The sequence below is a fragment of the Copadichromis virginalis genome, linkage group LG18, assembly GCF_057382275.1.
Source record: "Copadichromis virginalis isolate Kocher_CV1m ecotype Utaka linkage group LG18, C_Virginalis_male_GT1.1, whole genome shotgun sequence".
In the NCBI taxonomy this organism is placed as follows: Eukaryota; Metazoa; Chordata; class Actinopteri; order Cichliformes; family Cichlidae; genus Copadichromis; species Copadichromis virginalis.
Genome location: NC_140635.1, coordinates 32,796,712 through 32,806,893, shown reverse-complemented (window position 1 = coordinate 32,806,893; position 10,182 = coordinate 32,796,712). Strand labels below are relative to the sequence as shown.

Sequence of the window (10,182 nt, the reverse complement as noted above, 5' to 3'; positions counted from 1 at the left end):
AGAGCGTATATCGATTCATCGCATCTCAGCTTTAATAAGTAGTTTTCATTTACCTCGTCTAACTTCATTACCTTACTTTGAAAGTATGAAGCAAACTTCCTGCCTGTGTACGCGTCTAATTTGACATTTTTTAGTTGTTAGTTTGGTTGTAGACGGTGCACAGATTAAGATTATTTTACAAGAGTTTACCGTTATTCTTCGGGACGAGTAGGTAGCGATGGCGGTCGTCCTGCTTCAGGCTCTGGAGCGGACGGAGCTGAATAAGCTCCCGAAAGGCATCCAGAACAAGTTGGAGAAGTTTGTAACGGAGCTGCAGAATGCTAACGAGGTGCTCCAGACTCAACATGAGCGATTCAAAGCAGACAGCGGTGGGTACCTAGAACAAGTCCGTATTGGTTAGCTATTTGGCGTTTAACTTGCTTTTGTTGCTTGCTAGATTCCAGTATTCTAGTATTTAGAGTACTCACTCTGTTTGGGTATAAAACATGTTGTATGTGTTTCGCTACCCTTACTCCTGCACGCTAACGTTAGCTGCGCTATCAAGCTAAGGCTAATTTTGGCGGAAGGGAGATCTGTCCAGTTGTTGAAGTTATTTTATTATTAAGTAGTGATGTGTAGTGTGTTGAAATAAAAAACAGTTCCCAAATTATTGAAAAACATCTTGTACCAGCCTGTGTTTTTATGCTGTCGCCATTAACCAAATGCACACAATGTTACTGTAAATTCGAATAGAGTTGGCACTACCTTTTATCAGTACTGAAAAAGGGATTTTGTCAAATTATAAGTTAATATATATGTAAATATTATGTGTGTATATATATATATATATATATATATATATATATATATAAATAAATAATAATCAGCATTGCAGATCTCTGTGTTTGTGACCGGACAAGTACTAAAGTGTATATTTCTTGTGTACACCTGTGTTCCTGTTGACTGTTGCCCCATATAGAGCAACAGTACTTTGACATGGAGAAGAGATTGGCGGAGAGTCAGGAACAGATCTTGTCTGCTACCAAAGATCTGCAGACCCTCAAGGAGGAAAATAAAAAGCTCAGTAAGTCATCATATGCATATCAGCCGGTGTCTTTATTCTACATGTTGTCTATATCAGCACAGAACTTAATTGTACAGTCCACTTTGAAAAAAAAAAATACATTGATGTTTAATGATGCACTGATTGTGAAATTCTGGGAAAACAGGATTATAAAAAAATGTAGGTTGAAATCAGATGCTGATATGTTATTCCATTTGTTTAGTTTCTTTTTAAAAAAAATTTTGTTGTTTCAGATCAAATAGATCTTTAGTAACTGAACAGTTTTAACAATATTTTGTTTTTATTCACTTAAATTTCCCATTTTTCCTAGAAAAAAATAAATAACCGAGGGGTGGCTTGAAACGTTTGCACAGTATTATAAGGCTGATAACAAGTGATATTGGTTTTAGCCAATGCTGATATTCTGCTGTTATAGATGACCATCCTTGTTGGTGTTCTATATTATAGGCCTAAACAAGGCCTATTTAGTTTATAACACTGGCTGAAATGTTTCTGCAAAGACACTCTCAGTTAGACATTTCAGAGGTTACAGCTGCCAATGGCACCTGATTTGGGTGTGAGGGTTATTAAAAGAAATCTAGTGTAATTCATTGTACAGTCTTTTTATGCTTTACCAGAGACTATTTTTAAATGAATCATGAGGTTTTAGTGTAGTCTAGCACTGTTTTTCTGGATCTCGTGATGCCATGGGTTGTAATGTTTCTCTCTTCAGATGAAGAGTTGAGCGCTCTAAAGGGAATAGAAGGAGAGAGCACCGAAGATAAACCATCGCAACAGGTAACAGGCTTTATATTGACATAACTTAAAAGCTGTGTTGATACAATTATGCTTCATTTATCGGTGCTACACCTAGCTAAATCTTTGAACATGGTTAGTGTTTACTGCCATGTTGTGCGAGTACATAGCATGATGTCACTGGGTGGGTTGGTTGGTTGCTGCTAGTAGACAATGATTGTTAATCTGTTACTGATAAATTGATAAACTGCAGTGAAAAAATAGCCAGAAATGCACAGGAGGAATCGATGGTACAGAACAGGCCAATCACAGTAGTCATGGGCTGTGCTGACTTGACGTATAGTTACATTTCTAGGGAGGTGAGGTCTGAGGGATTTCCCACTGAAGCATATATCCTAGAATTTTATGCTGTAGTGGACTCACCAAAAATATAAACTCTATTCTAAAATCAACATCTTTAAGCTTGGTAATGGTAGCATCATAGTCTTTTGAGATTATTTAACAGAAAAAAGGATTATTGTACTTGTAAATATACATTGATTAGTGTGTAATTACATCTTCTAAGTAATTACTGCATTCTCATAAACTCAGAAGTGATCTATTAAAAACGCATAGGAGCAGGCACTAGTTATTAGGAGCTACCATGTGTGCCCCTCCATCTTGGATATAGTACTCATGATGGACACTGTTGCCTTGGGTTTTATGTATGTGCTAGAGACTGGTCTGGAGAAGAGAACTGTGGTGTCTGATATGGAGGCAAATTATAATTCCTTTTCTGCATTTTCAGACTAAACAGTTTATTCTTACATTGTGTGAGAGTTTTGTCACCAAGTGTCACAGTCCAGCAATGTTAGAGCCTCTTCAAATAAAGCTTCACTAAAACTGGCTAAGAGTAACTAGCACGTGTAAAAACAGCAGCGCTTACCAGGATATTCTCAACAACTCACGTCAGTATCACTGTCATTGGTCACAAGTGAGCTTTCCTGACTTACTGGCTTGTATCGGGTTCCTTTCACAATTTTTGCATACTCCTCCAGAGTGAAGAGTCTGTACTAATTCTGCCAAGAAGAGTGGTGAAATATTCATCCAGAGTTATACCAGAAGCTCTTGTTGATGGATACCAAAATTGTCTGTTTGAGGTGCATCTTGCTAAGAGACATTTAACCAAGTATTAGTGAGGATGTACGCATGTGTTTGAGTCTGTATGTTTTTGACCCTGTGTGAATTAGTGAAAAACCATTACCTCAAGTAATAAAAAAGAGACCTTTTACTCATCATTAACACAGATTAACACAGAAATTCCTTTAGAAGTCTGCTGAAGATACCGGATAATTGTTACACATTTCAATTTTCTACACACTCTTAGTGTAGTAGTATAATTCAAGTACTGTTTGTGCACGTATGTATGGATCCAGCAAACCAAGACCAAGTATGAGATTGAGGCAGAGAAGAGAGAGCTGGAGCGGTTGCTAGAGAAGAGAACACAGGAGGTGGAGAATGTCTCTGGTAAGTTCACTACAGAAGCTATACACCTCGATAAATTGTGCATGTTTGGTTCAGTGGAAACCTGTTAACGCTTCTTTTTGTGGTCTGTGGATTTGTCTTTGCAGAGGATGTGAAACGTCTCAATGAGAAACTGACAGACTCAAACAAAGTGAAGATGGAGCTGCAGTTAAAACTGGACGAGATACAGTCGTCTGCAGCATCTGTACAGGTGCGCTACACACACACACACACACACACACACACACACACACACACACACACACACACACACACACCCCAACAGGTTCACCTTATGTTAAACACACCAAATAAACTACACAATAAGCAGGTAAGAAGCATAATATTACACACAAACAGATGCTTTGCTTTAATCTCTGTTTCAGATGTTTGCTTAAACTGCAGTCTGCCAAGAACAGCAGCTGCACTTGCAAGATGGGCTTGGAGTCGTCTTGCAAGGGCTTGAGGCTAAAATGACTCATCACAATAATCATTATTTTTGACTTAATCGAGAAGGCCTGCAGTCCTGCAGAGAAGGTGCTTACTGGCACTGAGTTCTATTTGTGGAAGCCAGACAAGGGACAGCCTTTTAGAAGACAGTGACCTTTTAGTTGGACAGTCTTAAAGGGATAGAAAATGAAACTGTTTCTTTCAGACAAGAAGTGTTGAGGCCTGTTCAGGTTGAACAAAGATTGCGAATTATTTATTTTTGAGCTTATAGTAAAAACCATAATTGGTCCCCCTTTAAAATGCCATTTTTTTCCTCTGGAAATATTTTGTGGCGTGAAGAGAGAAGTGTTACTGGAAATGTATCTTACAGCACCGGGAGAAGCGCATGGAGCAGGAGAAGGAGCTGCTTGAGAAGAAGATCGAGTGGTTGACTGCAGAGCTAAAGACCAAAACTGAGGAACTGCTGAACACCAACAGAGAGAAAGGCGAAGAGATCCTGGAGCTGCAGAGCAGTCTGAAGAGCAGCGAGCAGAAGGTAAGATTGATACAGTACTGTATTTACATTCAGTACTGTATAAACTGAATGTAAATTCCCTGTTGGTTTTAATCTCCTTTATTAGCATTAGTTGTGGAATATGTAGGGTTAATTAGCTATTCTAGCTACAGCGCTAACGTCTTTATTAACAATATTTCCTTTCCACAGGTGGCTGTACTGGAAAGTCAACTCACTGTTCTGAAGGAAACCGGTGAAAGTCAGAATAAAAGAGCTGAAGACCTCAACAACAAACTGAAACAGGTAACACAGAAACACTTGTGTAGGGCTGCAGCATTTGATTATTTTAGTAATTGATTAATTGGACAAGAAATACTTGTGACTTCTTAATGAGCAATAATAAATATTCAAAAGAGAAAAAAATAAAGGTCTTTCAAAATGAACTGTTCATTGGTTTCCATTTTAGAAACTGCATTGTTTTTGTTTTGTCCGTCATCTGTTTCATTTGTCCAAAAAAACACCAAAAAACTCCTGTGTTTTTATGCGTCATATTCAATTTTAGTTTTTAGAGAAAACATTTTCTTAAATGCAAAAATGTATAAATGCTATCAAGTAGAGTCAAAGTCAAATAAAATAGATAAATATGTGATAAGTCATAAAAATGTCATCTATACTCTGTCTTCTTGGAAAGCTTTATGAGTTTTTGTGTTTCCATGGTGACAGTGGTGAGCTGTGTCAAAGCGCTTAAACCCTAATTAGTTGCCTTCGAAACTTTGTGCTCCAGGATTTATTGAAAGATCTCTTCAAGTATGTTTAATGGTTTTATTGATCAAACAATTGATCAGCATTTTTTTAATCTGCCAATTTAATTAATGATACAGTGATTGCATACACATATTTTATGCATTGCATTTATTTTCTAAATGTATTTCCAGGTCAAAGATGAGAAGAGCGCCATGGAAGAGAAGTACCGCAACGAACTCAATGCTCATGTCAAGTTGTCTTCACTCTATAAGGTGAAAAGTCACTAAGATAGTTGTTGCTTAAATAACTAAGACCTTCTGTCATACTGTAGTGCCATGTTCTTCTAAGAGTCATTCTTTTCCTCCCTGTAGGGGGCAGCAACAGACATGGAGACAAAGACTCAAGAACTGAGCAGAGCTGTTGAAGAACTCAGCAAGCTGGTGAAAGAAACACTTGAAGGTACAAATCCATGTTTTTAGTTTTGTTTCTGCACACCTGGTCATTAAATGAAAGTCTGAATATTCGTTTATAATGCAAACAAAAACTAGTGCTATCATCAACCCCAAAGCCTTTGTAGTAAATGTGTATTCTTAATATATTTAACCTGCTCTGTACCTTTCCATATTCAAAGTGTTACTGATGACCTCTGTGTGGTTGATTTTGCTCTCTTTGCAGCCAATAAGGCTCTAGAAAAGAAGGTGTCAGAGGGTGAGGAGCTAAAGACTCGTCTTGAAGAAGAGCTTAAAGAGAAGGTCAAGAAAATGGAGAAGGAGTTGGAAAATGCTACAGTGAAGGCTGCAGGCAAACACTGCTGTGAGAACACACACACACACACACGTCTTACCTGTGCTTATCAAGCTGAAGTCTGCTTTTATGAGAATGTCTCTGGAAACACATAACAGCTTTATTTACATGTGCATGTTGTGTTCCAGGCATGCCTTCTATGACTGAAGAACAGTTGGATGCCATGTGCCCTTCAGCAGCCTCCATTGCAGCGATTGTTAAACCTGGCATGAAGTTCTTTGATGTGAGTTCACAGGATTTTACCAAGGTGTCAGTGAGAATTAGACACTACGTCTGAATCCAATAAAACACCTTTGGGATGTGGTAGAAGGGCTATTTGGTATTATGAATATCCAGAAAGGGTGCCATAAACCACATCATCATGGAGCAGCTTTTCAAAGGAGTGTTTTGAACAAAATTTTAGGCCATTAGAGAGCATTGTATTGCTTTGCTATGTTACGTCAAAAAAAATGGAGGGCTTAACCAAGAATAACCATTCATTTGTTTATTGCGGTTGTTACTTGAGACACTCTGATATATTGCAAGTTTCTAGATATTTTCAAGTGTGCTGTAAATCGTCCTTCCAGTAGTGTATCTGTACTACTGTAGTGTAGAGAGCAGTGTAGACGTTTGTGGTTAAGAATTCTTCTTTTGCTGTCTCTGTGTTTAGCTGTATAATGCGTATGCTGAGTGTCAGACACAGCTTCAGCTGGAGAAGCAAGAGACGAGGAGAGTGAGCCGTGTGCTGGATGAGATTGTTCAGGAGGTCGAATCCAAAGCTCCTGTCCTGAAACAACAGAGGGAGGAGTATGAGAGCATGCAGAGATCCATGGCCTCCCTGTGCAACAAACTGGAGCAAGCTCGGACAGTAAAGCAGCTGTTTTATAACCCCGATTGATTCACTTTTTGATTTGTTTGGTTACATAAAACTTGCATATTGTTCATTTTTTGCCATTAGGAAATCTACAGTTTGCAAAAAGAGAAAGAGGAGGTAAAGCAGCACTGTGATACCCTGGAGAGAGAGAAACTGAGGATTGAAAGACTCTTGGAGGATACATCTGCTCAGGTATGCTAAGGCTACGTTCACACTGCAGGTCTTAATGCTCAATTCCGATTTTTTTGATCAAATACGATTTTTTTTTTTTTTGTCTGGTTGTTCACATTACAAATAAAATGTGACAGCAAACGCGCTCTAGTGTGAACGGTTCACGGCCCTCAAAGCAGCCTGCATGTGCAAGAGAAGACGTCACACACATGCTCTGTTTACGGAAGAAAAAATGGCGGCTACAGAGCTAGTAGGTGTTGTTGCAGCAGTCTATCAATTTGGGCACAGTCATAACCGACAGAATTTTGACAAATTAATTAGAGAAAGAAGGACACTGAGAAAAAAGAGAGCTGTAATAATGGCCTTGTTTGCAGCAGTGGCTGCTACCTCCGTGCAGAGGTATATATGGACATGGAGTCAGAACCAGGAGTGGTGGGATTGGGATGTGAGAGGCTGTCTTCTCCGGCGCTGAAATTGCTGTCTGTCTTGTGTCAGTGACGTAAAAGACGGATTTAATGCAACATGACCATTCAAACAGCAGTTGCTTTCCAAAATATCAGATATGTATCGGATTCAGTACCACATACGAAAGTGACCTACATTGGATTTGAAAATATCGGATTTGTGCCGTTCAAACTGTCATACCATGATCGGATATGGGTCGCATAGGGTCAGAAAAGTCAGATTTGATGCACTTTTGCCTGCAGTGTGAACGTAGCCTAAGATATTCAGAGCAATACACAGAAGAAATTCATTCATTAGTGCTGTTATATCCGATTAGGTTTAATGCCCATCATGTGAGTGGGGAAATAATAAATTATTAATGTCAAACACAGAGTAGAGCTTGCACTGATTCATTTCTCTCCAGGTGTGTGGTCTTCTGGTGGAGTTGGAGGAAGCCAGGGGCAACCACGTGACCAAGGATGACGGCAGCTCTGCTGACATTTCTAGGACTTCAGAGGTGATCAGCCCTCACCAGCTGTCTTTCCGCAGTGTGGAGGAGCTCCAGAGGCACAACCAAAGCCTTCTGGGAAGGCTGAGGGAGCTGGAGGAGGAGAAGGACAAACAGCAGAGCCAAGTAACATCAGCACGGTAAATGTGATGGGGCTATTATATTTAGCCCTGCTACTTATTTTTATAATTGGTGTACAATTGTGTCCACAATGCAGTAACACAAATGTCTTAACACTGAACTTTCAGTAACTAGTAGACGTGATTTTAATTGGATGTACAGAAGCAAATCAATCTAACCATTGGGAGTTTTGTGTCTTCACGCCACTGAGATGACAAAAGATTGGACTGTAATGTCTGGTGTGGTAGTCATAGTAGGACTAGTCAGCATTTGTTTTTAGGTAATTTGATCAAAGATTGATTAAGGAATCTCAAAAGATGCGTTAGAGCAGCGATCCCCAACCTTCGGGCCTCGGACCGGTACCGGTCCGTGAGTCGTTTGGTACCGGGCCGCGAGAGTTGAGGCTCAGGTATGGAATGTATGGTTTTCAGGGTTTTTATCGGTTTTCAGCGTTATTTTGTTATTGTTTTTATTGTTAACTTGGTTTTCCTGGGTCTTTTCACGTGTGTTATGAATAAATCTTCTTTTTTCGGTACCGGTACTAGTTTTATTTTGTTGTATTTATCCGCGACACCTTAAAGGCCGGTCCGTGAAAATATTGTCGGGCATAAACCGGTCCGCGGCGCAAAAAAGGTTGGAGACCGCTGCGTTAGAGGCTTGCTGCCACTCTGTGGGTGAGTGATTGAAGTGATTGCAATTAAATTCAGCATTATTATTTATTTGTTATTATTAATGCTAAAACACATTCTGCAACAGCATGGCTAAACTGCTGCGTTAGAGGCTTGCTGCCACTCTGTGGGTGAGTGATTGAAGTGATTGCAATTAAATTCAGCATTATTATTTATTTGTTATTATTAATGCTAAAACACATTGGTGGCTAAACTGGTGAGCATGTAGCCCAGACTCATTCCATGAAAATATTTTTTTGACACTTTTTAGGCAACGAACTACTGAGCTGCTGAAAATTTTAAACATTGTTTTGTTTTCTAAACTGCAAATTTCCAAGTTCCTAAGAGTGAACTCAGACTCAACCTTTTAAATCTTGCATTTGCACTATTTTAATTAAATATGGGGTTTAATTCATTTGCAAATTATCAAATTGAATTATAGCTATTTTACCTGTCATGGAACGGGGATTCTAAATACTTTATTGTAGTATTTTTAACAATATTGCAAATTAATAACATTTTAGCTAATAATGGTACATTATTTATCTTGGTATTCACATTACTGTTTTCAACCAGTTAATTATGAAGTCAACTGATATCTTTATTTATCGTAGTTAATCAGGGAAAATATCTGTCTATTTTAAACGTGAAGTATGTGCCCTTGGTTTCTTGTAGGATATCAGAGTTGGAGTCCAGTGTGGATCGACTGCATAAGGAGGTGGAGCAACTGAGAGAGCAGAGGAACCAGCAGAAACAGCTGGCAGATTCAAATGCAAGGCAGAGAGACATGTACAAGGCTTTGCTGACACAGAGCACTGGCTTCAGTCTGCCCCCTCAAGGTGACAAAAAAATACTAAGACCTGTATGTAGCATCTTTGTTGGTGAATACACACACAGTCAAGCTTTTATTTTTATTTATTTATTTTGTTTGCAACTTCAGGTCAAGACTCTTCTCCCCAACCTGCACAGGGCCGCTCTTCAATACCAGCTACTCGCTCTACTCCTCAGAGAGCTGCTGCTGCAGAGTCGGCACCGAATGCTCAGACAAAAGCAGCTTTAAAACAGGTACACACGAGCACATCTCTATATGAAAGTGAATGTTGAGTTAGGAATCGAATTCTTGAAGCTCTTCTGATGTCCGTCTGTTCCCAGCTCAATGACGCCTTCGCGCTGTATAAGAAGGAGAAGGCAGAGAACGACAGGATACTGAATGAAACCAATGATCGGCTGCAAAGGCAGCTGACGGAACTCCGCTCCAGCCATGCCAAGCTGACTTCTCAGCTGGAGTTCAGCAACAAGCGGTGGGTTTAGGACACAAAACACTAATGTGACAGTTTATGCTTTTTTTACCGCTCGCCTGTAAACGGCTGAAGGAGTATTGTCGTTAAATGCAGTGACTCAGTTTTCAAATTGATACAATAGTTGCATCTATTAAAAATCTTGTACGAGTTTGAATGTCAGTGACCTCAAGGTCAGAAGAAGTTTTTCTCAATCTTGTGAATGCAATAACTTAAAAACAAAGTGATGTAGCATTGATACCATTGGTGTGTCTACCAGGAGGCTTAGGGGTAGTACTGGGAGTTGCCAGGATTTATTTTTAAAGGCTGAGATCTGTGTGTGTTTCTA

At 39.3% G+C, this 10,182-nt stretch overlaps 1 protein-coding gene across 5 annotated transcripts in view; it reads left to right on the top strand.

The window, feature by feature from the left end:
- Nucleotides 1-96: 96 nt before the first annotated feature.
- LOC146688331 (nucleoprotein TPR-like) overlaps nucleotides 97-10,182 on the top strand; it is a 37,459-nt gene continuing 27,373 nt past the window's right edge. For all 5 annotated transcript variants that reach the window (XM_085438942.1, XM_085438941.1, XM_085438940.1 and 2 more), the window contains exons 1-17: nucleotides 97-368; nucleotides 959-1,063; nucleotides 1,776-1,840; nucleotides 3,214-3,304; nucleotides 3,409-3,512; nucleotides 4,122-4,286; nucleotides 4,455-4,547; nucleotides 5,180-5,260; nucleotides 5,360-5,447; nucleotides 5,664-5,801; nucleotides 5,921-6,015; nucleotides 6,442-6,639; nucleotides 6,730-6,837; nucleotides 7,685-7,908; nucleotides 9,232-9,395; nucleotides 9,497-9,621; nucleotides 9,709-9,857. In XM_085438942.1, the coding sequence (XP_085295068.1) occupies nucleotides 218-368; nucleotides 959-1,063; nucleotides 1,776-1,840; nucleotides 3,214-3,304; nucleotides 3,409-3,512; nucleotides 4,122-4,286; nucleotides 4,455-4,547; nucleotides 5,180-5,260; nucleotides 5,360-5,447; nucleotides 5,664-5,801; nucleotides 5,921-6,015; nucleotides 6,442-6,639; nucleotides 6,730-6,837; nucleotides 7,685-7,908; nucleotides 9,232-9,395; nucleotides 9,497-9,621; nucleotides 9,709-9,857 (2,144 nt within the window). In that variant the 5' untranslated portion in view covers nucleotides 97-217. The remainder of the gene's footprint in view (nucleotides 369-958; nucleotides 1,064-1,775; nucleotides 1,841-3,213; nucleotides 3,305-3,408; nucleotides 3,513-4,121; nucleotides 4,287-4,454; nucleotides 4,548-5,179; nucleotides 5,261-5,359; nucleotides 5,448-5,663; nucleotides 5,802-5,920; nucleotides 6,016-6,441; nucleotides 6,640-6,729; nucleotides 6,838-7,684; nucleotides 7,909-9,231; nucleotides 9,396-9,496; nucleotides 9,622-9,708; nucleotides 9,858-10,182) is intronic.